Genomic DNA, 27,813 nt, shown 5'->3' with positions numbered 1-27,813 from the left:
CCTCCTCTTTTGTTACTTCTCCAAGCGTAGGCTCCCCCTGAGGGCGAGGCAAGCGGGCAAGCCCTCACAGAGAAATACGTTGAGGTTTTTACTTTTCTTCATTCAGATCCATTTGCGATCCGTTCCATTCTGAATAAACAAACAGCGCAGTTTACATGCTTCGCTCCTGTTTCATTAAGATCATTTTAAACAGATTTTTGCAGTTCAAACAACTCTGAATTGTAGTTGAGAACGTCAGTTATAACGGCCCACGGATTAAAAAAGTGTCGGGTTGAAATCGGGCTCAGGCTCATAATTCCAGTTAATGTGTCGGGCCGGGCCGGGCTCGGACACAACGTGCACGGGCTCGGGCTGGGTCGGGCTTGATTTTTTTGGGCCCGAACGAAGCTCTAGTCAGTGGATAGGACCTGTACAAATCGAGTTACGTTACCATGCGTAAGCATGGCCTGGCCAATTAGTTTGTGAATGCTATTGAAGGGCGGGTCTAAGGGTAGCGCACGGCTAACTCACTGGAAGTCTACTTTAGCAGGCTCTTGTAAAGTAAAAGCTAAAGTAAAAACGATATACCGTTAGAAAGGTAAGAAGTTACACTTTAATTTTACACCATTAAATTAACCCAAAAAAAATTATATTCGTATTTATATAGATATTTTGATAGAACGTTAGCCAAAAAGTGTCCAAACGTGGACACAGTAGGCTACTGTGAAAGTGGCACTAGGCTACTGAGTCAGTGTGCTAAATTATGTCTCCTCTCTCTAGTGCTACTGATGTTTAAGCATTTATAATTATCTTGTAATTGTCATGTGGCCACAGTGGTAGCTGTGTAAAAGTAACATATTTTGTAAGTCAAAATAGCAAAAAAAAAAAAAACGGCCTGCAATAACCGATGTGGCCACTTGGCGGCGGTAACAAGGCATACACACACACACACACACACACACACACACACACACACACACACACACACACACACACACACACACTGACATAGCCTATCCTTTTATATATGTCAATCACCTTTTTAATTGGTATGGCTACTTATATACTGTCTATGCTGACTTGTTAGCTAACAGCTGCCCTTTTAAACATCCAGCAGAAACATTAGCATTGAAGTCGTGTTTGTATCTACCTAAGGAATGTAATGTAAGTCCAATATTCAGTCTGTCTTAGTTCTGTTTTTGGTTTTGAGTAAACTATCTGTCTGTCTGTCCGTTTCTGAGCAGGTTGTAGTGGCCTTTAGAGGCTTTTTTCCCCCTCTGAAATCAGGTGCCTGCTCCGGCTGAAAACGAGGTTCATAAGCGGTTAAAGGGAACCAAAAAAGTAGTGGCTCTAAAACTAAAACAATGAACAGGAAGATGCTAAAATCTCCATAGAGCTGAACGGAACTGCAGCTAGCTAGGTGGGGAGAATTATCTCTGGGTAGAGCTTCGTTCGGGCCCAAAAAATCAAGCCCGACCCAGCCCGAGCCCGTGCACGTTGTGTCCGAGCCCGGCCCGGCCCGACACATTAACTGGAATTATGAGCCTGTGCCCGATTTCAACCCGACACTTCTTTAATCCGTGGGCCGTTATAACTGACGTTCTCAACTACAATTCAGAGTTGTTTGAACTGCAAAAATCTGTTTAAAATGATCTTAATGAATAATGCAACAGGAGCGAAACATGTAAACTGCGCTGTTTAAAATGGTTCCATACCTCCGACTTTCCTCCAAACTTGCTCAAAGGTAATTCTCCCGTTTTTCTTTTTTTCTTTACATCCTCAAGCTCCATGTTGCACTTAAGCTCCACAATACAGCCCGCAGCCCCGGTGTGATGCGTGCGAGAGGAGGAGACACATTTTGTAAATGTAGTCCAACTTGTGTAACTTTTTGGACACGTTTGTTACTTTGGCCTAAATAGATAATAGTTCTGATTATGGCATAGCTTTCTCCCCACCCAATTAGGCCAAAGTAATGATTAAAGAAACACAAATGCTTGATCAAGGGTCCGGCTGGGCTCGGGCTCGGGCAGAGAATCTAAACTCTATCTCTGGGTTTGTCACTAGAGCAACACCTTTCACATTCAGGCTCGTTGTTACTATTAAACACTGATATATACTGTAGCTATTATAGATTAAGTTATTATATAGCTATTATACATTAAGTTGTACAAAAAGTATTATCAGCAACATGCACTCAAAGTAGCCTGTCTAAACTAAAAGTTGTTGTGCAGGAGAATAGACCATGTCAGTGTTATATGATTATATTATACTATGGATTATCATTACTGGTGCATTAAAGTGACACTGGACAGCCTTGGATTTTATTGGATATGCTCATAATCAAAATCGTAACTCTTAACAAGGTAAGTGATAGCTAACTATAGCTGTCTAATCAATGTAGTGGAGTAGAAGTATTAAGTAATATACACATGAAAATACTCAGTACTAGTAAGTATAGGCTAGTGCTTTAGTATATGTACTTTAGTTTCTTTCCACAACTTTATTCAATATCTGTCTTGCCCATAGAATGTCTTGCCGTTTAACATTTAGAAGAAAAATACTTTGTTTTTTTTGTTGCATCCATGGTGACAGATTTGACAATAGCGAGCTGTGGCAACAAAACTAGACTGAATGGTTGAATACAGTGGGTTGTGCTCAGAAGTGCCAACTGCTGATTCATCACACACACACACACACACACACACACACACACACACAGAGGGAGAGAGGGAGAGAGATCATGTTCATGTGTCAACTAGCAACCGCAGTCACTAACCAGTGTCATTTATCACCCTCCTGTCTTCGTCCTGCCTCTCTCCACACACACACACACACACACACACACACACACACACACACACACATACTCACACACACCAGTTTCACCCAGTATGGCCGAGCTGCTGCCTCTTCACCCTGGACTGGGACACCTGGTCATCGGCCCGCGGCCCCACACCGCTCTGGGCACTGCTACACACTCCTCCGCAAAGAGACAGACAGGCGGCGGACACAGGCAGACATGGGTCCACACAGACCGAGGTAAGTGGTGTTTTAACCTTCAGTTTCCTCAGCTGTAGTTGCCTATATATTTTTTTTTTACTTGGAGTTTTAATATTATTTCATAATCTTATTGGTCAATCTTTATTTTTTTTTAACTGAATCAGACATTTTATGATATCAGTTGGGTCTGCAGAATGATTTAGCCTGGCCCTGCGCTGTGACAATGCTAAAGGCTTGCTTGTTTCTAAGTTAGTCACAACCCTCATGGCTTTAATAATGCTTAATATATCACTTACTAAGCTTTATAGATAATTTATAATCCATTGATAACTTGATTAACTTTGACATTAGAGAGTATTTTTCTTATACATTTAATTCTACTTTAATTCGGTGTTTTAAGACATTAAAACTTCTTTCTTACTAAGGAATTATAAGTGATCTAAAAAACCTTTGAGAAAAACCTTGAAAAAAATTATAAAAAATTCATTAGAAAAGCAATAACAATGGGGACAAATGCTGGAAAAAATGCCAAACATTTAGAAAAAAAATCCTCAAAATATAAATTTGTCCAAACAAAAACATTGAAAGCGCGACAAAAACCTTAAAAACGAACAAAAACTTCGAAAAAACAGCCCAGTTTTAATTATTGGATGGGTAACCTCCCCCAATCCCCCCATAAATTACACCTATGTGCATGAATGTTTATCTGTTTATCTGATAAGACTAGGAAAGCGCTAGATACTAACTAGGAAAGCGCTATATAAATACAGTCTATACGTCCACGTAGTGGAAGTATATTTAGGGATTTAGGAATGTGTACTGTATATATGACCACTTGTTTTATGTGTTTCCCTCCTGTAAAACTCTATTATTTCCCTAAAGTAGCTTCAAAGTGACGTTAGGTATATTCTCATCTGACCCCCCCAGTCCATCCAGGGGAGCGGCTCACCCTGGAGCAGGTGGAGCCTCTGATCCACAGCAGACTGGCGAACATCGAGTCGGCCTTCGCGGCAGTGGACCCTGATGGTACGGGGCTGGCGAGCAGAGAGGATATCGGACAAGTCCTGAGGAGCCTGCTGTCTCTCAGCCAGAACCAGCTCGACACTGTCCTCAACGAGGTGAGAGGGACATTAACTTTCCTCTCTGTCCACATGGAGGTCAGAGGTCAGGGTCTCCTGAAAGCACTTCACTAAGTTTGCTGCTTCATCAGCTAGGGGCTGTTCTGACTTGATTTCTAAGTTGTGAACTTCCAACACAGGTGTTTATTTCAACTAGCCGATGAGAGATCTTCCCAGGACTCTGTGGGTGTGTATTAGAGGTGGGGGACTCCAGTTACATGACTTGACACGAATCAGACTCAAAAGTCGCAAATTTGGGGACTTGAGACTTGCTTGACTTACATTGATAAACAACTCGACTTGACTTTGACTTGGTTTTCATGACGTGAGACTTGACTTAAACCTGAGACAGATGACCCAAAAGGAAAAAATGTCCCTTAATGAGTTTTTTTTTAACATTAATATGAGTCCTATGGTCCCCCAGTGGCTAGAAATGGTGATAGGTGTAAACCGAGCCCTGGGTATCCTGCTCTGCCTTTGAGAAAATGAAAGCTCAGATGGGCCGATCTGGAATCTTCTCCTTATGAGGTCATAAGGAGAAAGGTTACCTCCCCTTTCTCTGCTTTGCCCACCCAGAGAATTTGGCCCACCCATGAGAGAGAGAGAGAGAGAAATCATGGTCAAGGCCACACCCCCACCCTCCACCTTGCCCCCCCCTCTTTGCTCCTCAATAGGTACAGACACAGAAATGGCACATCCTAAGGAAAGGTCATTGTGGGACTGGCTCTAGTGGCTGTAATTCTGCACCAAGGCTGAATTTCGGGAAAGAGACTTCAGATACAGTATTAGGGGACCACTAAGGTCTATATAAAAGAGACTTCAGATACTGTATTAGGGGACCACTAAGGTCTATATAAAAGAGACTTCAGATACAGTATTAGGGGACCACTAAGGTCTATATAAAAGAGACTTCAGATACAGTATTAGGGGACCACTAAGGTCTATATAAAAGAGACTTCAGATACTGTATTAGGGGACCACTAAGGTCTATATAAAAGAGACTTCAGATACAGTATTAGGGGACCACTAAGGTCTATATAAAAGAGACTTCAGATACAGTATTAGGGGACCACTAAGGTCTATATAAAAGAGACTTCAGATACAGTATTAGGGGACCACTAAGGTCTATATAAAAGAGACTTCAGATACAGTATTAGGGGACCACTAAGGTCTATATAAAAGAGACTTCAGATACAGTATTAGGGGACCACTAAGGTCTATATAAAAGAGACTCCAGATACAGTATTAGGGGACCACTAAGGCCAATATAAAAGAGACTTCAGATACAGTATTAGGGGACCACTAAGGTCTATGTAAAAGAGACTTCAGATACAGTATTAGGGGACCACTAAGGTCTATATAAAAGAGACTTCAGATACAGTATTAGGGGACCACTAAGGTCTATATAAAAGAGACTTCAGATACAGTATTAGGGGACCACTAAGGCCTATATAAAAGAGACTTCAGATACAGTATTAGGGGACCATTAAGGTCTATATAAAAGAGACTTCAGATACAGTATTAGGGGACCACTAAGGTCTATATAAAAGAGACTACAGATACAGTATTAGGGGACCACTAAGGCCTATATAAAAGAGACTTCAGATACAGTATTAGGGGACCACTAAGGTCTATGTAAAAGAGACTTCAGATACAGTATTAGGGGACCACTAAGGCCTATATAAAAGAGACTTCAGATACAGTATTAGGGGACCACTAAGGTCTATATAAAAGAGACTTCAGATACAGTATTAGGGGACCACTAAGGTCTATATATAAAAGAGACTTCAGATACAGTATTAGGGGACCACTAAGGTCTATATAAAAGAGACTTCAGATACAGTATTAGGGGACCACTAAGGTCTATATAAAAGAGACTTCAGATACAGTATTAGGGGACCACTAAGGTCTATATAAAAGAGACTTCAGATACAGTATTGGGGGACCACTAAGGTCTATATAAAAGCATCCAAAGAGCACCATGTCATGGGACCTTTAATGTAATACAAAGCAATATTTGTTTTTTCAAGTTATTGTGAAGCTGTTTTTTGGGGGGGGATTTTTCGTGCTATGTGGGCCAACCTGGAGGCAGGAGGCAGCCGTCATGACAAAAATAATCAAATTTAGATTAGATTTCAAGACCAACCTTCACAGGTCTAGTTCCCACCCTGATGTCTGACTCTTTGCTCTAACCTCCCTCCCAACTCCGAAAGTGATTACTGTAAAACATACCCGGGCTGGTGCTGATGGTATCTGGGCAACACTTGGTTAGGTTAGGATGTGGAAGGGGGCAGGGCCAAAAAGGCTTAACCCGAAGTGTGTATTAAGTCGTGTTTCTATCAAACTCTTTCTGTGTTGTACCTTTTTAGACCCGTATAACCTGTACGGACATGTACCTAAAATCAGTTTAAAGCGTTTTCTACGCAGACGGTACTCTTAAATGTAGCTGTGGCCACATGGTAAGAGCTGCGGACAGCCATATGCTGAGAAACAAGTTGAAAAGCCTTTTATTCCTCACTGTCCCATCCAGCGCTCGCTGTAATTCCTCATCATTACGTACCAGTGCAGTGTTTGGATCAATTTGCTAGGTACCTCAGCAGGGGGGCTAACGAAAAAAAACATGACGGAATACAGCAGTTCTATTGGTACAATCCAAAACTTTTTGACAATGTAAATGCAAAAATAACTGCTCCAATGCGAAGCAATGTAAACGGAAAGGAACCAGACTGCTTGGTGAAAACGAGGCTTTAGATTTTCATCCTCCAAATGTTGTTACGTGGGGCATCATCCAGAAGATGGCAGTAGAAGATTTTTTTTTTTTTTAAATCTCTTCCAGGCAGCTGACACTGACAAATGATGCTCCGTGGCTGTGAAGACTGGTCAGCGGAGAAGTGAGCCAGGCAGATGTTAAAGCAGACGTTATTTGTGGCACCTCTGTTGCGTCGGCTGGCATCAGGTTTTTCCTCTGATCGAGCCCACTGGCTCATTCTTTTAAGATTTGTTTTTGGGCATTTTCGGCATTTATTTTGATAGGACAGCTGAAGACATGAAAGGGTAGAGAGAGAGAGAGAGAGGGGGGGGAGGACACGCAGCAAAGGGCCGCAAGTCGGAGTCTAACCCGGGGCCCGCTGCGTTGAGGAGTAAACCTCTATATATGGGCGCCCGCTCTACCAACTGAGCTATCCAGGCGCCCCGCTGGCTCATTCTTTACTATGTTTTATTCCATATATTCCTCGGCAGCCTGCAGATGTTTACTAGAAATGAAGGAATCCATTTAAAAGAAAACCTCTGGGCTATAAAAGCTGGTTGGTGTAGAACGTAGAAGTCGTCACTCTGCACCCATGGAGTCTAATGAGTGTGTTGAGGCCTCAGATCAGGATGCTTCTACTCTCTGGCATTGATCAATCTAGCGTGAGTGCGTGTGTGTTTGTGTGTGTGTTTGGGGTCTGTGCACGGCAGCATGATTCCCCCTCTCCCTTCGTCTTCATCTGTGTGCACGATGCCTCTGTCACTCTGCTACGCCACTGTAATCGTCTCCACTGTTCCTCTTTGTTCCGTCTCAGCGCTCACGCCTGACAGTTTGACTGCCTGTCTTTCCCACACAGATTTCCTCCCATAATATCAGCACTTTGTGTCGTCCCCCCCGCCCCCCTCTATACACAACCCCACTTCCCTCCATCCCTCGCCCACCCCTCCCACTCACCGTCTTATTCATTAAAGACACTGTGTGTGTGTGTGTGTGTGTGCGCGCTTGCTTTCTGGAGAACTGTCGAAAGTTTACTTTAAAGGCTATCACTGGAGTAGCAGCTGTTGTTCTGGTGACATTTTGATGTGGAAGTTGCTTTGCGCTTGGGGGAGCGAGAAGCCACAAGCAGCCTGACACCCCCCCCCCTCCCACCCCCCCACCGCCCGCTCTTCTTCTAGTTCTTCTTCTTGTAGTTCTTCTTCTTCTGTTCTTTATTTATCTATCTGGCCTCATCCATCAAGATCTCTTTTTCGTAAAATATTGATCAAGTATTAAATGTGCTGCGTCTTTAAAAAGCTGGGCCCGTAAAAAGAAATATGCCTGAATAATTCAAGCTCATTGGGGAGGGGGGAGGGGTCGACGGCAAAAAAGACAATCACAGCTGACAAATCTGATGAGGATGAAGAAGACGCTGGTGACAGACAGCCAGACTCGTGCAGAGAACAAGACAGAGAAAATCCACCGCATCAGGAGAGCTCAAGCTCTGTCTCCTCACTTACCAAATGGCTTTTTTTTTTCCTGCGTTCATTTTAGAGTGATTTAACAGCTATATACCTAAGATGATTATTTTATACTATTTACGGATGATTTTGTCCTGATGTACAGACGTCTCAACACGTCTTACGGCCCCTGCCCTCCATACCATCAGCCACTGACCTCGCTCTCACCTTCAGCCTCACAGGTATATAGAGCACGGAGAGCCCCCCTCCCCACCCCCCCTTCCTCCCCTGAGGTGTGTGTGTGTTACGCTCCATGGCTGCTGATAGCAGTGATAATTGGACAATGTGGTGTCTATAATAAGACTCAATGCCAGGAGCTCCGCTGGGGACAGCTGCACTGGATTACACCATGGAAGGATGTAGGGCAGGGCAGCAGGGACTGTACTTTGATTATGAGCCACCAAAATAGGTATACGTGTGTGTGTGTGTGTGTGTGTGCCAAGTATTTGTCTGCTTGATTGAATGCATGTGTGTATTTGTGTGTGTGTGTTTTTGTGGAAACTAGTTCCCTGATTTTGTGTGTTTGGGTATGTGCCAACTCTTTACCAGTTTTCTGTAAAGTGTTTGTGTGTGTGTCCATGTGTGTGTTTTGTAAAACAGCACAAGGTCAGAACAAAAAGCATGCGGCTGCATTTCCCAGGTGTGCCCCCCCATTCCAGAGAACGGCACCTAGTGTATTCCCCAAACAGCCTCGTCCTGAAAATTACTGCTCAACCCACCTGACGCCAGCCAGCCACATCAGCACCATGCTCTTCTCGTCTCCACGGAGACACCATCATATGTGCCATTATCACAGACGCAAAAGTTTGGAGTGGGCTTGAGTGCAGGGGTATGTTGAACATGGAGTATTTCCCCCCACACCATCATCTTCATCCTCCTCTTGCGTTTCATCATCACAGTTGTGTTTTGTGTACAGTATATATCTACACTATATATTTATATATGTGTGTGTGTGTGTGTGTGTGTGTATATATATATACACACACACACACACACACACATATATAAATATATAGTGTAGATATATACTAAAGGTCTTCCGTCTTGATTTAAAAGAACTGAGAGTTGAGGCGGACCTGCGGATATATCCGCAGGTCCGCCTCAACTGACCTTTCTTTTTGATGCTGCCTTCCTTTAAATAATTGTTCATGTCACTTTTATTCTCGTATTTGCTCTGTTTTTGTATTTTGAACTGCTCTTTAATGTTTTATGTGAAGCACTTTGAATTGCCCCGTTGCTGAAATGTCCTATACAAATAAAGCTGCCTTGCCTTGCCTACAGTATGTGGAGCCACCTGCGTTTACACACCTTTGTGTTTTGGGGCTGTTGTAGGTGTGCGAGAGGGGCGGTGAAACGGTGGACTACACGCAGTTTCTGAGGCGGTTCAGTCGAGCTCCCGCGGCCCACAGAGCCTGCAGCAGCCGCAGCAGCAGCAGCAGCATGAGGTACACACACTCGTCTTCTCCAGCACCACAGCAGACCTTTTCTAAACAAAGAAATATCACGCTGCTTTGCATTTATAGGGGTTTGGTGGCAGCAGCTGAACACAAATGAACTGTATTGTGTGTCTGTTTGTCTCAGGCGCGGTCCACAGAACACCTCCATGTCCCTGGCTGAGATACAGAAGCATCTCAAAGACAAGGTTTGTACCCTCCCTTTGACTTGGTCATTGTTAAAAGTACAATATGAGGAAAATACACGACGATTAAAACGATAACTTTTGCGATAACAATATTACTTGTGATGAATAAATGAATGTCAAAATGTACTCAGTTTTGCATTTCCGCTGCTTTCAGTATTCTTCTAAAATGCAACAAATTTGCATGTTGAATTTGAAACAACATTCTTTTATTTAACAAATTGAACACTGAATGAAACATAAAAGGCACCACAAAAAAAAGAATGACGTTTCTTTTTAAAGTGCAGTTTTCTACTGATATTTTCTTTCATCTCAAACAAAAAAATCTCTGCCTATTGCGACGCGTCACAGCCCTTCGCGATGTGTTTATTGCGGCAGCTGATTGCGATGACGATACAAAAAGCTATATATTGTGCAGCCCTAGTTAAAAAACGCAACCCGGGATTTGTGCTTCACTGGTGGTCAGACACACTGTCCGGTGGCAATATGCTGAAGTTAAATGCTCAGCATCGAAGTTTGGCAAAACATTTTCTTTATAAATGCCCCCTGTGGAGTTTTTGCCAAAAAGCGCTGCTCTGGAGAAATGCTTTTATCAGTGGGTCCCCATTTTGTTTCTTGTGTTGTACTAGTGCTCACACAGACGTAGATGTACGCACATGTGATGCAGTACATAGTTCCCGGTTTCCTCCTTTTCCACTGATCAGTGGTAGCAGCAAAGCACGGAGAAACATCACAATGTGCCAGCAACAGGTGGGTAAGAAGTGGAGAGCTAGGTAGTATTCAACATGTTGAATCGGCGTCTCCCGTCGGCGTGAAGAAATCTGATTGGAAAATGGTAGTGAGAAACGAGCAAAGAAAACACAAAAGTCGTTTGAATGTTCCTTCTAAAAAAAAATAAAAAAAAATAACATACAGTAGGTTTGAACGATTACAATAACTACTGTATTTTGCCACATTATTTTCATAATGTGGCAAACGTAAAACGAGATATACATAACTACTTGTGTTTATTTCAACAATAACATGTCAATTAAAAGATCTACATACCTACACATTACAAAATAAACTAACGTTAATAAACTAATATCCTATACTGTGAAATTTAATATATAGACGGTAATTTTACACCCCACTCTCTCTGCACCGCTAAACAATTAGCCCCTTAGCAAGCAAGCTAGCTTACTAGCCGGCCTCTAAATTAGTAAAATGTAACAATTTAATGTTTCATTCACACACTTGTCACATCGTAGGAAAGATGAGTGACATATTTGTTCGGCTCATTTTCTGTAACTAGTGTAGCGTGGCACGTTGGGTGGTTGGAATTAGCGTGCTACTGTTAGCTAGCTAACTAGCCAGCGGCGGGCCGTTCGGTCCCTCCGCTCTGCTCCAACTGCAGGGACAGACCGGGAGATGGACAGTCTGCTTAGCCAACTATTGGTGTCCGCGGTCTACCCGGCGGGGGTGTAGGCTCTGTTCGGTTCTGCCCCCGCTGATTAGGGCAAACGCTGTTTGTTGTGGGTATCATCGCAACGTTTGTATCTGATTTTCCTTTTTGAATGACGAATAGATTACCGCCGCATGCTGGCATGGAGAGTCATTTCCTCTCACACAGGCGCAGAACTTATGTAGTTGTTGGCCGCCTGCTGTAGTGTTTTCGGTATGTTCAGGTGCAAATTTTGGCAAAGGCAGAAGCAATGTCTGGTGACTTGAGGCAACGCCACAGTCTGTCTTTGTCGCCACTAGTTCTTGGCCATCTGCTTGGTGTGTCAGGGCCTTTAGAGACCGAGCTAGCTAGCTGTAACTGAGTAATGCTAGCATGTTCCTGGCTGGCTAGTGTCAGCAGTTACTGATGTTACTGCAGGCAAAAGTGGCCCAAATCTGATTTTCTTTTTTGGGGGGTCAAGTGACCAGGTCAGATTTCTTCAGAAGTGTGAACACTCAAATCTGGCCCAGATCAGATTTTTTTCAAATCAGATTTAGACCACTTCCATATGTGGTCCTGAATCAGACCCAGGTCTGATTTTCTTCAATGCGGCCGCAGTGTGAACAACCAAGGAGGATTTGATGCAACTTTTACGTCAATCTACATCGACATTTGTCCCAATTATGCGGTGGTTGGAGTTAGCCCTCGACCCAGACAGTAAGATTAAAAACTGGACTAGGCCTACAACATGGAGAACAGTGATGGAGCAAGTCAATTAAGGAAGAGGGAGGTGTTAGACCTCATTAGTGTATGCTCATTAATGTTACGGCTGCCATTACACAAACATTTTGAAATAAAAGCGAAAATGCTTACTTCCTCCATAACCTCCCTAACTTTAGTGCAACAGCGTAATATATGCCACATTTTAAAAGGTCATGTGAACAGCCAAACAAAAAATTGGATCTGAGCAAAAACTCCTAATTAAGCATTAAGACTTGCAGTGTGAACGTAGCCTTAGTGTGCCAGCTATAGTACTTCACCAACTAGCCCTGCGGGTTGCATCAATAAGTTTACACCACCCATTTCATGAGGACACATGGATGAACTTTGCTCTGCCACTTTCTGGTGTGACTGGTGCTTTCGGCATTTGAATTGTGTCCTAATACATACTGATGATTTCCAGTTTTTTATCGTTTTGCCGTAAACACACACAAGATGCACTTACTTTACAGTTGCATGCTTTTCTTATACTAATTCAGCTTGATGACGAGTTTAAGAGAAACCTCTATCTTGTTGTACAAATAATTCAGCTAAGGTCAATGAACGTGAACACTCCCTGAAAGCAATAGATTGATGATGTGAGAGTATGCAAGGGTGAATTCTAGCTTTAACATTAATGCTGCAAAGGCACACTTTACACACAGTGCTTCAAAAAAAACAATGAACGCAATCTAAACACAAACATGACTCACACATCATCCTGTGTGTGTGTGTGTGTGTGTGTGTGTGTGTGTGTGTGTGTGTGTGTGTGTGTGTGTGTGTGTGTGTGTGTGTGTGGGGGTGATGCATTTAGCAGCCATGTCTGTGGGGCCAGCTCTGGCAGAATTTAGGCTCTACGTAGGAGGGCATGACAGAATTGACTTTGGATTTGTGCTGCTTGTGTTCCACATATTAAACCAGTCTGTGGATGTTCTTGTGAAAACGCAGAAAATGTATCTGTGGACAAATGAAGGCCCGAGGGCTATCAGGGCTGTCCTAATCCTTACTGCAGACATGCATTAAGTGTGTGTGTATGACTGTATATTTCTATGTTGGTTGTATTCAGGAAAAAAAACATCTCTCACAGCCCACATCCTTCAGTCGACTTATTCATACTTATTCATACTTACATCTTCCTCTTTCTACATCATGCCGTTCTTTCTGTGCATATGTGTTTTTTTTGCTACTTCTCTTACCAGCCAACCAGATGTGTTCAAAGAGACAGACTTCTCAGAACGATAATACGGTGCCAGCCAGGGATATAAAACGAGACAGGACTGTGTCACAGTAACCCTCAGTGAAACAAATCAACCTTGTCAGGGGTAATTTAATAAACACCTAGTCACAGGAGTTCTAGTCAAACCACATTTTATATTTTCTACATGTTCTTTCTAGTATGTTTTTGTAGGCAAGTTCATTTGTATTGTGCCTTTCACCGAAGCAATTAAAAATGCTTTACATAAGACCTACAAAGGCATGTGAAAGAAACACAAAGCAGTATGAAAAGACAGATAAAATGATTAAAAAGAATCCAATTTAATGCCCAAATAGAAGCTAGAAATATAATAAAATGGACATAAACAGTCCAAGATTTGAATCAATAGTCCCAACTTCAATGTAATCAAAGGCAACAGAAAACACAAAGGTTTTAAGCTGTGTTTTAAAAGACCTGAGAGTTAAAACGGACCCCAAGTTTTGTTCCAGATACACTTTACCAGAATTATGAACACAGATAACGTTCATAGAGCAGCTGTGATCGTTTGTAAAACCAGTGTTCACCCTAGTATCTTTCTTTCAGCAGCGGGGCTGAAGTGCGTGAGGTTTACTTTGTGTTGCAAATATTATTACATGAAATTGGTGGAGCTCATTGATCTCCCTATTGTTAGATAATTGCTGAAGTGACAAACACTATTAGCTGTTGCCACATTACAGACAAGTTGAGTTTAGTTTAGTAGCTAATTAAATCATAACTGAAAACATATCCTAGTAAAAACCCACACCAGGCATTTAAGTTACATTTATTAATACCAATGAATTTGATCCTATATTTGCTACGAGCGTTTCTGTTCCAGGACCACCAGGATAGAACCTGAAGTACCTGAAGCACCATGTCCCTTGTGTTGTTTGAACGCAGTGCTATTCGTGTCTAACAAAGTAAAAATGAGGCCTAAGTAAACGAGGTCCAGGCCACCTTTGAAAAATATTTTATTGAAATTATCTTTAGCTGCATTTTATGTCTTTTATTAAAGCTTTAGTGCGTAACGTTTTTTATATTAATGAACGTCCGTTAACATTCCAGCCATTGCCAAATGAGTTGCTCCAAAGCTAATTAAGACTATCAGCTCCGCACAACTCTCTCTGGATTTCTCAGTAGGACTATGTTCACAAGATTGTGGCATCCTGCGACTTTCGAGCGAACATTTTTAATCATTTGTGTCCTCCTTGTAGGGCTGGGCATCATTCAAAATCTTTCGATCCGAGGCCGGTTCCTAACGATACTTTTTTCAATACCATATATTTTAAAATCCATTTCAACATCAACAAAAATACATTAAACACAAAGCTTTTATTTTCCACCTTAATTGGGAATCAAGAGAGTTATCAAAATTAAAAAAATCTGGTAACACTGCTCACTCATAGTAACATTATTAAAAGTGCCTTGCCTTACAAGTTCAGCCTGTCAGTCAGTGATCAGGGCAGAGAAACCACTGTTGTGCCTGCTTGTCTAAGAGGAAGTGTAACGTCAACAGCACCGCGACCGTTTTCGGCTCGCCATTAATATCGCATTGCAGCAAACGCTGTCTGCGTGAAGTTTAAAAAACTGTAACCACACTTGAAACCAATCGTGACTCTCTGTGACTTCAACAAAACTACAGAGCCGACGACGTAGTTTACTCCGTCCGCACCTCTGTGTGTGTGTGTGTGTGTGTGTGTGTGTGTCGGTCGGAGCTCCGCTTTGTGTCAATATGCGGAGAGGACAGATAAGCTTGCGCTTACGCACTCAGACGCTTTTGGAACCGAAATTTGGCACCGAAAGATAAATAATTTTTGCGATACTCATAAGATTTTTTTCGGTGCCATAAAATTATTGACGTTCGGTGCCCAGCCCTACCTCCTTGGCTACTAGCTACTGTGTGGAGGAGGGGTGAGGGGTGGTGCGCAATCACGGAAGGCTTGCGTCATGTGAACGCGCCAACAGTTTTGTTGTCATTGCTTAGAATTCCTCATGGGGGAGACAGAAACTACACACTATAGCTTTAAATAGCAACAGGAGAGAGATGACAGGAATAAGGGAGAGAGATGTAAGCCACTTTAAAAATCAGTAATCCAAAATTTAGGTGATAAAATAGGATTACATTCAAAACCTGCAGTTTTAGGCTTAGTAGGTCCTAGGGCTAGAGGTGTCACAAGTAGTGCACAAGGACTGCTGTTACGGATCAGCTTTGTGCTTCCCCTGTTTTAAGGTCTTGTTGTCTGTTTGTTCTTTTGTTCCATCAGTATATTTATCCATTATTCATGCACTGCCAGTTCTCCAACGGAGCGCCATCATGGCACCATCTGCGGTTGCTAGGTGACTTCTGACGCAACTGTAAAGCCTCTGCCTACTCTACTTAATCCAGCAAATACCAGTCATATCTTGATCCATCTCCACAAATGCTCTGCATCTAAGTTGTGTTACTAAGACGATTCGTCTGTTGTCACGGCGACAGGATGAAGATGTTGAACTACCTAGGTAGCGACAAAAAGAGGTTCTGTCTTAGAGAAAAGTTTGGAATAAATCAGATATTCGGGGGCCTGTTTACTGAACGAACAACAAAGCCACGGGGGAATCTCTCTCTCTCTCTCTCTCTCTCTCTCTTCAGTCTACACACTTTTGGTGACTTTGATCTCTGTCAAAATTGTTTGTCAATTACTGTAATAAGTGTGAGTGTGTAGGAACGAGTGTGTGAGGTCAAGTGTGTGTGCGGTCACCGTCTGATGACTCATCTCTGAGGACCAGCTGGGCCTGATAATGAGTGATGCGCACACACATATGATGAAGTACCAGTCACAGCTGTTTACCCCGTGTGCTCGCCTCACTTATCAATATTCAATTAAGATCACCGCAACCCCCCCAAAAAACACACACACACACACACACACACACACACACACACACATACACACACACACACTGAAGTAGCCATCCAAGGTTGGAATGAAGGATGTTTCTCGACAGTCTATACTCCATCTGTGTCTGGGTCTGCTCCTCTTTGGGCATTGTTCACTACTTCTGTAATCTTAGTGCAGAGTTGACTCTGAAAAGATACTGTACAATCCAAAAAAACATCCTGATTCATTGGGATTCCTGAAATTCAAAGCCAGTACGGTGAACTAAGGGGTACACACGATTAGTTCTGTTGCAATCTTTGCATTGTCTATTTCAAATACCTTTTCGGTAAGAATTGAATGCATGCTCATGTTAAATTTTTAAAAAGGGAAATTATATATTATGTACTCAGGCTGTTCTCATGAACCATTCGTACACATACCTACGAAAAGTAATGCACTGTAATTGTCCATCCATCCATCTTCGTCCACTTATCCAGGGGCAGCAGCTCCAGCAGGGGACCCCAAACTTCCCGAGCCACATTAACCAGCTCCGACTGGGGGATCCCGAGGCGTTCCCAGGCCAGGTTGGAGATATAATCCCTCCACCTAGTCCTGGGACTTCCCTAAGGCCTCGCACTGTAATTGTATTCCACGTATTCATAGCATTCAGAGTGGATATCGGTTGCGATGTTGACAAAATAGCTGGTTCGGGGATTGTGTGTTTAGTTAGGAAAGTCTGGTTCCTTTAGTCTCTTCCACAAGGTGGAAGGTATACAGTGCATTATTAATTCAACGGTATCGGATCGGTATTGGGTATTGAGAGATGCACAAAGCCCAGGCATTGGTATCGGGACTGAAAAAGTCTGATCGGTGCATCTCTAATATTTACCACATTTATTGCCGCTGTATAAGAGTGCTCTGGTCCATGCACGGAGGAGGTGATCAGCCAGCCTTCACCTAATTTCATAGGATATCCTATGAATTGGTGTGCATGCATTTTTGTACGATATCCCACATACCCGTTTACAAGGATGTGTTGCTCTACTGCATAATGATACCCCAAAAATAACATTGAATGCCCCCATTTGTTTTCAATAGAAGGGCCCTCTATCACAATGCATCTACATGAATAATCTTGAAAGAAAGAAATCTTTGAAAAGTAGAACACTTTGGAACAGACCAATACTTTTCAGACAGGTGGGATTTTTTTGGTTTAGCGAATACAGTCAAGCTGCAGCTGAATTGTGTTAAAAATAAATAAATAAAAAAATAAATAAACTAAGGCAGGAATAACATTCAATCACATTGCTGTCTGTTCTGTGATGGATGAGTGTGTTACTGATGTCATTTTAATCCCATTTTTGGGAAGTTGTAACTAATCTTGGTCTGCCTGTCTGTCTGAATCTGCCACTTTGTGAAATACAGCTGTAAGCTCTCTCACTAGTTGTCGATCATATAACCTGCCCGTTTTACATGCTCTTAAAGGACAATTCTGGCACAAAATGAACCTAGGGGTTAATAACCTATAGAAGAATCCTTATCAAAAATGATTAAAAAAAATATCAATATTGACCGATAAATTAGGGTGACCAGACGTCCCGGTTTGACCGCGACAGTCCCGATTTGACCGCGAAAGTCTCGATTTTAAGTTGCTTGTCCCGAGTCCTTGTGACTCATAACCGTGATCCGATCCAACTGTGAGTTTTATGTTCTGTTGCACCCCTATACAAAACCATTCCAAATAATCAAAGTGATGTAAGGCAAAGCAGGTTATTGAACTCACATCAATTCCTGATAATTCATAAGATATAAAGGAATGAAGTAATGCACAAATCATGAATTAATTCATGCATGAATTCTTAATTTGTGTACCCTTCCCGTAAAGTGTTACCATAACTTTAGTTCAAGCCTGTGGCAGCAGTTCCAAATAATTTGTTTAGTGCCATGCAATGAAAAATACCTTTTCACAAGTTCAGTGGTGGCATTTTCCAAAAGAATGCTTTAATTCTGAAAAAATAAAGTTGGTCCCCCACGAAACTCACGCAATGTCTTTTAATATTATTTCTTAGATATGTAGGCTACATCCCAAGACAATTCATGAATATTAACTGAGATACCCCATTATGTTGTGAGCAGTAGGCCTACGTGTGCTGTTGGCAAAATTGTGTCTAATCTGTCTGTGTCTATGTCTGACCTGGGCTGGCACATGTTCACGTTAAAAAGCGTGTGCGTGCACGAGCACTACGATCACGTTTAAAGTGTCCCGGTTTTAGTTCCGGGAAATCTGGTCACCCTACTATAAATCCAGGATCAGTCAGTTTATAATCCACACTTTGATTGTCCAAAATGTTTTCTCTGGGATCTATTTTCATGCTAATCGAATGCGTCTTTAGGTTGAAACAAGCTAGCGCAAACCAGTGGTTAGCTGCTAACGTTAGCTTTCGGGGCACTTGGTAAATCGCTATTTCTACACCACTAACGAGGCTCAAAATGGCACCACACTTCAACGGTAGCATAATGAGGTTCCCTACATGTAAAACATAGCATTGAGTACTTTGTAAGTGTACGGACAGTTTATTAAAAAGATAGATTATAAAGACAGTAGCGTTCATGTTTACATGCGGGTGCCATTTTGGAAAACAGTCATGACCAGTTGAACGACGAACGTCGTGTTTGGGCTATGTTACTGGTTGCCAACTGTAATGACTTTCGTCTTTTAACAATTCAAAACAAGCACGTAAACTAAAAAGACACCATCAACATGCTCATGAATGTCAAAGTAATACAAATGACAAAGACAGGACCTTCTTGAGCACAGTGTATCAGAATGGTGGCAAACTGGTCTGAGCGCCTGACTGGTTTTTCAAAAATGTCTCTCCTAATAGTTGTCACACTCATGAGCAGTTCCTAAATATAGCAACACAACATCAGGGAGCTTCCCATATGGGGATTCCCAGGAGTTGATCTTCATCAAATGGGGGTCTGTGTTCTAATCTGCATCTATTTCTGGAGCCCAGTATTCCTGGGAAGCCCTCTTGTAGACCCTCCATGTTGTTTAGGTCATGCATTGCCTTTGTTAAACCAATGTTTGGATAGTGAGCGACGGCAGCAGAATGGTCCCGAGCCCCTTATTATCCCTCTAGGCTCCACTTCAATGCCGCCTGTCTCTGGCACTCTGGAGCCCAACCAGAGAGAAATTAGCCCTTTAATTGACAGACAAAAGAAAGTTCATCTCTGCGCTCTCTTATGATCGCTGTCTGATCTCCTCTCGCTATCCTCTCTTTCCTCCTCTCTGTCACTCAGCGGTTTCTCCTCCTCCGCTCCCGCTTGTGATCCGTCTCCCTTCATTCCCCTCCAACTCTCCATGTCGTTCTCTCTCTCTCTCTCTCTCATCTCCCTCTTTCATCCCTCCTCTTCAGAGAGCTGCTCCATCCCTCTGCTTGTCTCCTTCCCATAATTCATAGTGACAGAAAAGGTTAGAGCAAGCACGGCAGAGCTTTGGCTGACAGAGAGAGGAGAGTCAAATGTCTCTTAAAGCCGCGTCGTTACACACTGTTTCCAAGTGGGCACAGTTTGACTGAATGTACTGAAACGCAGCTTTGTGTGTGACACTAAATAATGTCTGTATCACATGCAAGTGCTTTAATCTGAAGGGAGACGGAGCAGGCGCGAGGATTAGATTTTTTATCGTAACCTGGATATCCTGTCATGTTCTTCGATGCAGGTTTGTTCTTTCATTAGTTTTAGGTCGTAGTGTAGGTTTCATCATGAATGAAAAAAGTGACCTTCCGTTAGAGCTTAGATCGGGCCCAAAAAATGTATCCCGACCCTATCCGAGCCCGTTGTGTCCAGGCCCGACACATTAACTGTAATTATGAGCCCAAGCCCGATTTAAACCCGACAATTTTTAATACGTGGGCCATTATAGCTGACGTTCTCAACTACAATTCAGAGTTGTTTGAACTACAGAAATCTTTTTAGAATGATCTTAATAAATACCGGTAATGCAACAAGGACGAAGCAAGTAAACCGCACTATTGTTATGTTATGTTTATTCAGAACGGAATGGAACGCAAATGGATCTGAATGTAGAAACGTAAAAAAAAAAAACTCTACCCTAGCTCCCTCAGCCGAATAGTGTGGCTAACAGATCAAGGCAGCAACATAATCAAAGCCCTGGAACCATATAGGAGACTTTCTTGTCTCGATCACCTAATTAATACTGTCCTTCGCCACGGTCAGCAGGCTGGCGCACTGGCCGACAACAGAGCTGCAGAGGGGGGAGACACGATGTAGCACAGTTTACCTCACACTCAAGTCAGCGCAGGACATAGGCTACTCCCAGAGCTACGGGAGAAGCTGGAGAGGCATATAATGTAATGATTAAAAAAACACAAATGCTTGATCAAGGGCCCGGCCCGGGCTCGGTCTCGGGCAGAGAATCTAAACTCTACCTTCCGTACACACTGCCACTGCCAAGTCAAACTGTATTTGCGACGCAAATACGTTACATCAGTCATCAATCATCACTCTAATTACGCCCAGCTGAGAAGGTTTCATGCTTAACAAATGATTGAAGCCGTTGTCCTGTATATAAACAGGTCAGTAAATGAAGCAAACTGGTTTAAAGATCCAGTAGTGTCCCATTGCCAGACCCTTCCTCCACAGCTTTTGCGGAGGAGGGTCTGGCCAGTCCACACAGCATTCCGGGATGGGAAAAAAAACGTGCTCTGGTTTATTGGCATTTCTTTAAACCAATCACAATCGTCTTCTGTGTACTAGTTTTCTTCAGTGTTCAGTGTTTCTCACCACAACACATTGTGTGTCTCCTTGAGGCCTGCCAAATGTGTTAGATGCATTTCCTTCCTTATAAAACATTCGCAAAGCTTATTTGTTTCGTCTGCAATGACAGACCAGCCTTCCATTGGCTGACAAGACATAAGAAAGCTTTTGATTGGTCAGAATGGTCTCCCAGAGCGAAATGCAAAATGGTGGTTAGCATCAGAGCTAGCGGCTCAGCTAGAGCTAATTCACAAATTATGGACATAAAGTGTGTCAAACTTGGATGTAACAGTTTGGATTTATTGCACAACGACCCCGAAAAACTCTGGACTTCCAGGCTGGATACAACACCTTCTGTAAGGGCTACGAAGACACCAAAGACATTAGCAGAACGGCAAGTGTTAGCTTCAAGCTGCAGAAGATGGTATATTTCTACTCACTATGGTTATAAAGTTATTAAGTTATGAATCAGAGATGCCGTTTTTTTGCTCGGGCTCATTGGTATTGTGCATTGTTTACTTGCTTGCAGTCTTGTTCTACGCCTATGTTGGTGCAGTACTACATTTCTTTGCTCGTAAAAACGCCACCAAAAATGGCGGCAGGAATGTGTAACGCTGTCCCTTTATACACGCACCCACTACAGGGCACCTTTAACTTCTCCTTTTTTGTACATTTTTATACCTTGAATTTTTTTTGGTTGTGTCTGTTGTGCAAAGAATCATATTTTTGTAAGACAGTTGCTCATCTTTTGTACTAATTAATCACCCTGGAGAGTTTAAGCTAGGCTTGGATGTCTCCTAACATGCAGAAAAGGAAACTAACTTTTACTTTCCAAACTCTGAATGCCCAAAATTGTCAACGGTGAATGGAAATTTAATTTGTGATGTACACAGAATAAAAATTCAACAAAAACAGTGTCCCAGCTACACCGGATAGACCTCACCTCACTGTGAACAGTTTTCATTGGAACTAGTTTTTACCAAAGAAATAGTCCCTCTGAAAATTGAGTGTTCTAGAGTAACAGAGACACTGTGTCTGGAAAGAGATTTGGCTGTTGAGTTTTTGAAATGCAATAATGGAATCCCACAAATTAAGTTACATTCACTTCCATTGTATTAGGGTAGAGACAGATATCTCAATACTGGGACAAATGAAACCAATACTATCTGCGTGACTAGATACCACTAGAGGTAAGGGAGGAAAAATGTTCTTTCGCCATTTATGTGAATGGTCCCTTAAAGCGTGCAAGAGAATACACAGTGATGAAATGGCTATCAGACCTGACTTTGGGTCGTGGCTGAGATCATGGACTAATCAGCTGAGAGGGTAACAAGCAGACATCGTGGCTGGACGGGCATGCACACCCAGGGCTTGCTGGATTAGCATATAACAGGCCGGTAAACAAAAACAACAGAGCTTTCATTAATTAAGGACCATGGGGTTGGGTGGGCAGACGGATGGGCGAGGGCTGCTGAGACACTCCGAACGCGGCACAGCGCCAGGCCTCCAACCACGCCAACCAGAACACAGCTGCCTAATGGAGCGCTGGCACTACCGGCGGACGGGGGGGAACAGAGAAAAATAAAGGGGTGGAAATTGGAGATAAAAAACTAGATTATCAAGGAATTTGAAGGAGGAAAAAAAGGCAGAGGGAGACGCGCTGAAAGACAAAGGGAGAAGAAAGAAAGGGGAAGAAAGGGAAACAAAGTTTGCGAGGGAATTGAGAAGAGGAGGACACAAAGGCAGATAAAAGGAGAAGGGAAGTGTGTGTGTGCAGAGGGAGAGATGAGATGGAGATGGAGATTGGATGATATCCCTCTGTCTCTGTTCATTAATACCGTATGATCTCCTCTCTCCCTCCTTTGTGATTTTAACACATTTCTAATTAGCACAGAATCCTGTAAGTTGGAGCGGGAGGGATGGAGATCGGGGAGCATGGGGGGGAGAATCATATTTATATCTGTCTTTAATAAATTCACTTTCATTTGATCTTTTTTTAAACGCACAGGCTGCTGTGGAGCGCCTCTCTTCCTTCCCCCCTCCCCCCTCCTCTGGCAGAATGAAAGGTGGTGTAAATGCAGGGCTAATTGTTATGCTTGTAAGGAAGCTTGAACAGTAGCTGAAGTTGTTAGATAACAAAAAGTGGAGATTTTCAAAGTTTTACTGCTGTACCAAAGAAAAGAAAGAAAAGAAAACCCCCTCCCCTGTGATCCCAAACGAGAACTGAAGACATGGGAATCTGGAAATACACAGTAGAAACCCAACCTAGTCTGGTGCGTTGCAGGAAATGGTGAACCGCATCGTTTCAGAGGTCAGCATCTTGTATATTTTTTGCTTGACTTTACTCCATCTGCTCTATTTCGTGTCAGTGTAACAGGACATGAGGGAGGGAGGGAGGCTCCCCCCCCTCCCCACGCCTCTCACTGAGAGACTTGGCAGCTCGTCTAATCAGAGTGCAATTAGACGGAGACTTCTCTGGGCGACAGAGGACTCTGATTACCCAAGAGTCACCGGGGGTATATTTAGTATCTCTGCTCTTGTTCCTCTGCGGTTCGCGTGGCGCCCTGGAGCTACGGAGCGAGCTGTCTCATGGAAGGTGGGGACCGGGCTGGACTTGGCTGGGCGCGCTCACTCAGACTTGACTTGAGTGACCGCCACTGAGCTCTGACAGTGTTAACCAGATCCAAAACCCTCGTCATCCAGCTACCCAGAGCGTGAGGGTGTTCCAAATGACACATGTATGTCATCTTTTTGGGCCTCTAGCTCTTCAGTGCTCTGCTGCTCTGATCCTTAACTACTCATTGTTTGTTTGAGTTAGACTCATATATTGGTTTGCTTCTAAGGAGGGCCAATATTGCACCCTCTATTAAATGCAGCCTACAAATTAGGTATGTACACTTTGGATGGTTCAGCAGCCCATGATTTGCTCCCAATGGGAGGATTGGGTACCAATGTGGGAAGTCGTGTGTCCTTTACATAGCGAGGCAGTGAGGGTGGAGGGGTGGTGGAGTTTGGTCTAGTCACATACCTGCATTTAACTTTAGCCTTTCTATTAACTGTAAACACAATCTTTGCCTAACCGACCTCATACCACAGTTGCCATGTGCGTTGTAGTAAGGCAACATTTTTTTTAAGACGTTGCAATTGACTATTGGTACGCAACGACATGGCCAAAATCTTCTATCCTGATATAGGTCATTTCCTATCTTGATAACGATATATGTCATGCATCAGTTTTCTTGTAATTGGATGAATAAATAGTCTACATGAATTAGAAGAAGAAGATTTATTTATTTATATTAGGACAATGCACATTAATCAACATTTCTGTAAATGCGCCAGTGTTAGCCAGTCGGCAAATTTTCAACTGTAGTCCTAGTTGCATGCGTGTCTTTATGGTGGGAAGAAACCGGAACACCCGGAGGAAATTAACCACATGGTATAGCCTATTTTTCATACTTCTGTCTTAACTAACTGCTTGGCAGTTGAAAAGGAATTAAAAAGTTACATTTGAGTTGGTTTTAATGGAATTTGTAGTGTCATATCTATAAGAATTTATATGCTATGCTATTTCACCAGCATAGATAACAGCGATGTCTATAGAAACGATGATTTATTTATAACCTTTAACATTAAAGTGATATGTACTCTATATCCCAGAAATAGCCTGACTGCAGCTGAAACATCTCTAGTTAGATATCATTTCAGCTCTGTAATTTTAGATTTCTAAATTAAAATACCTACTGTATGTATTCTATTAATGTGTACATATCATCCTTCAGATCAGATCACCCTTAAGTATATCTCCCAATTTTCAGCCGTGAAACACTGGAGCGCATCCATTTCAAGCTGCTGTTCTGAACTACAAACCTCTCTGTCTGCGCTTTACTGACCCATAATCCCCCTTAGTACCCTCCCTCCTCCTTCTCTTTTCTCTATTTCATCCGTCTACCAGCCAGCTCCTCCTTGCTCTCTCCCACCTCATCAGTTGTCAGCACTTTGGGGAATAGACCAGGGCTTCCACAGATCAAGGCAGATGTGTCAATAACCATGTTCACAGAGATGAAAGCTCCGGCGAGCCGAGCCCCACAAGTCGCTTGGGTTCAGGAGTTCACAGGCGTAGTGTTGCTGTTGCTGTCAATTGTGTATGAACCCCCCCCCGCAGATCGGAGGCAACCTGAGGACCGTGATCAGAGTGTTCCGCCTGTTTGACTACAACAGAGAAGGACACATCCAGCGGCACGAGTTCCGCCGCATCCTGGACAACTATTGCATCCGCCTGACAGACAAGGAGTTTCAGAGGTGGGGGGTCCGTGGTATTCGTCTGACACAGTTTGACACAACAGATCACACATCAAATCTGTGCAGCCGCATGCAACGGCCCACACACACTGCATATGAGGACTGGTTGACTGCTATTATGGCGTCAGGTTTATGTCACATCTCCCGAGCGCGATAAAACATGCTCAAAACATTTTTTTCACACGCACAGATATTCACAGGCAGCTGCGAGCGTGGAACAAAATAAAACTGCTCAGCAAGCTCAATTTGGGCGATCTCCTCCACACAGACCTCCTTAGTCTACCTTGATTGACAGCTATCGTTACAGGATGCAAGGAGGTGTACCGGTTTTTGTCTTTATTAAAGACCATGCGCAAGATAGCAGCGTAAATAAAGGAATGGTTGAGTGTCTCTTGTTTGTTCTGTCGTTGGGATTTGTGCAATGCTTTTGAAATGGCCGTAGATCTTTCCGATGCACCCGTGTGTGGGGAAACAATCCGTTCAGGATTGTTTTGTGGTTCGAATCCTATCATCTACTGGCATGACCCCCCCTGCGAGTTGATTCTGAAAGCAGTGGCCACACAAGCCACACAAGGATACACATATTCTCTAACAATCACTCCATTCATTTAGTTGAGGTGTAGTAAGATAAGAGAGTCAGGGTGGGTAGTTCAATATTTACTAGTTAATGGGTGACGTCAAAGAAGCCTACAAGTGAGATACATTTTGACTTTAATAGTTAAAGGGGAACTGTGTAGTTTTTTAAGCTTAATTTACCTTAACTGAACAGCTTCGAAGTCATTGGAATGGTTCTATGACTTTATTTCAGGTTGAATGGTGGTCGTTTCGCTCCCCCTTAGCGCCAATGAGCGGAAAAACCACCTTTGCAACTTTCAGCCGCCGAGCCGCTGGCCTCGGCATCAGGAACTACTGCGTGATATCAGGTCTTGCGATGTAATGAACGGCACTGCAAACATACTCCCATTCAGGAACCGGCTAACAAGGTAGTGATGGAGTTTTTCCCACTATCGTCATGGCTGAGCCGGCAAAAAAAAGAAGCAAAAAGCTAGGAAAGCATTGTCAGAGGAACAGACAAGTAAAAGAAACCTGCCAGCAAAAGCGAGAAAACAGCAAAGAAATTGCCAAAACTGCATAGCACCTCTTTAACTAGTGTGGTCCAAATGTTAATTAGTTAACTAGTGAAAGCCAAAATGCTTACTAGTAAACTAGTTGAAGCCTCTTTTGGCCTTACTAGTTAACTAGTGAGCCTCAAAGTATTTACTACTGATGTCCAAAAAAGCCTACTAGTGACACTAGTGAGAGACATTTTGACTTTAGTAGTCGGGTCCAAGATGTTTACTAGTTAACTAGTAAAAACGCCAAAGTGCTGACTTGTTAACTAGTAGCACACAATGCTAATGAGGAGATAGAGAAGGCTTTCTATTGGCTCTCCAGTTAGACCTCCCTCTAGCCAAAGTTTAACCCTCTGAAGCCTGAACTAGGAAAGTCAAAATGTATCTCACTAGTGTCGCTACTAGGCTTTTTGGACATCACTAGTTAACTAGTAAATATTTTGAGGCTCACTAGTTAAGTAGTAAGGTCAAAAGAGGCTTTAACTAGTAAAGAGAGATGTAGCTCACTAGTAAACTAATAACTGGAATTCATGTTTACTAGTTAACATGTTAGAGCTTCTGCAGCCATGTAGTTAACTAGTAGGACTAGTTACTAGCATGGTCCACAGGATGACTATTGCGTCCAACAGCTGACTAGTTTGGACTTTGCTGCTACTAGTATGCTGCCCAGCGTCACTAGTAAGGCTTCTGCTTTAACTAGTTAGACAAATGTTCCACTAGTTGCTGAACAAAAGTGACAAGTAAAAGATTTTGCGCAACTGGTAAGACCAAATATCCAACTAGTACAAACAAATTTGCAACCAGTACTGACAAAAAGCCAACTTGTGGAGGAACCTGACGTATGATATCAAGGAATAGGAATTAATGCAAAAAAAGGGCTTGCCATTCTTTGCCTCTCCCTAGTTTTTGTTTCATGCTCGCAGCTGCCTGTACAACTCTGGATTGTTGAATTGGGGCGCAAAGATTAATATCTGCGCGTGTGAAATTATATAATTTGCTCGTGAACATGTTTTATCACGCTCGGAATATATGACATAAACCTGATGCCATAGATTACTTAATGAGCTGGGACCAACATTTAGGGAGCCCCCGTCACTTCTTGTCCCATAAACATACACCCATATAGTGCTTTATTACTGAGTCTACAACCATCATGAGAAATGTTTCCAGCCAACCAGCCAGAGTTTAAAGAATGTTTCTGGTCTTATTTTTTGTATTTTTAGCCATTATTGCTTGCTATCAGTAGCAATCGCATTGTACCCTCATCAAGTTAATTGCTGAAATCTGGGAAGGCGGTGACATTGCTAAAAAGAAGTCCAACAGAGCAAACACAGTGAGCAGTAAGATTATAAGACGGGCTGT

General features: G+C 42.8%; 1 protein-coding gene across 7 annotated transcripts in view; it reads left to right on the top strand.

Moving 5' to 3' along the window:
* Positions 1-490: 490 nt before the first annotated feature.
* The window catches only part of LOC114549832 (EF-hand calcium-binding domain-containing protein 6), a 67,693-nt gene continuing 40,370 nt past the window's right edge, over positions 491-27,813 (top strand). For 4 of the 7 annotated variants that reach the window (XR_003691586.1, XM_028570104.1, XM_028570101.1 and 1 more), the window contains exons 1-6: positions 994-1,143; positions 2,860-3,018; positions 3,907-4,097; positions 9,675-9,787; positions 9,924-9,984; positions 25,203-25,339. Coding sequence is in view for 6 of the 7 variants with exons in the window: in XM_028570104.1 (XP_028425905.1) it covers positions 2,871-3,018; positions 3,907-4,097; positions 9,675-9,787; positions 9,924-9,984; positions 25,203-25,339 (650 nt within the window). In the remaining variant the exon portion in view is untranslated. Of the gene's footprint in view, positions 578-993; positions 1,144-2,281; positions 2,343-2,859; positions 3,019-3,906; positions 4,098-9,027; positions 9,172-9,674; positions 9,788-9,923; positions 9,985-25,202; positions 25,340-27,813 lie in introns of those variants that run through there. The other 3 variants (XM_028570102.1, XM_028570103.1, XM_028570106.1) reach the window with 3 other exon arrangements.

Source organism: Perca flavescens, chromosome 23 (genome assembly GCF_004354835.1).
Source record: "Perca flavescens isolate YP-PL-M2 chromosome 23, PFLA_1.0, whole genome shotgun sequence".
NCBI lineage: Eukaryota > Metazoa > Chordata > Actinopteri > Perciformes > Percidae > Perca > Perca flavescens.
The sequence above is the reverse complement of the archived record's forward strand: the minus strand, read 5'-3'. Positions and strand labels throughout refer to the sequence as shown.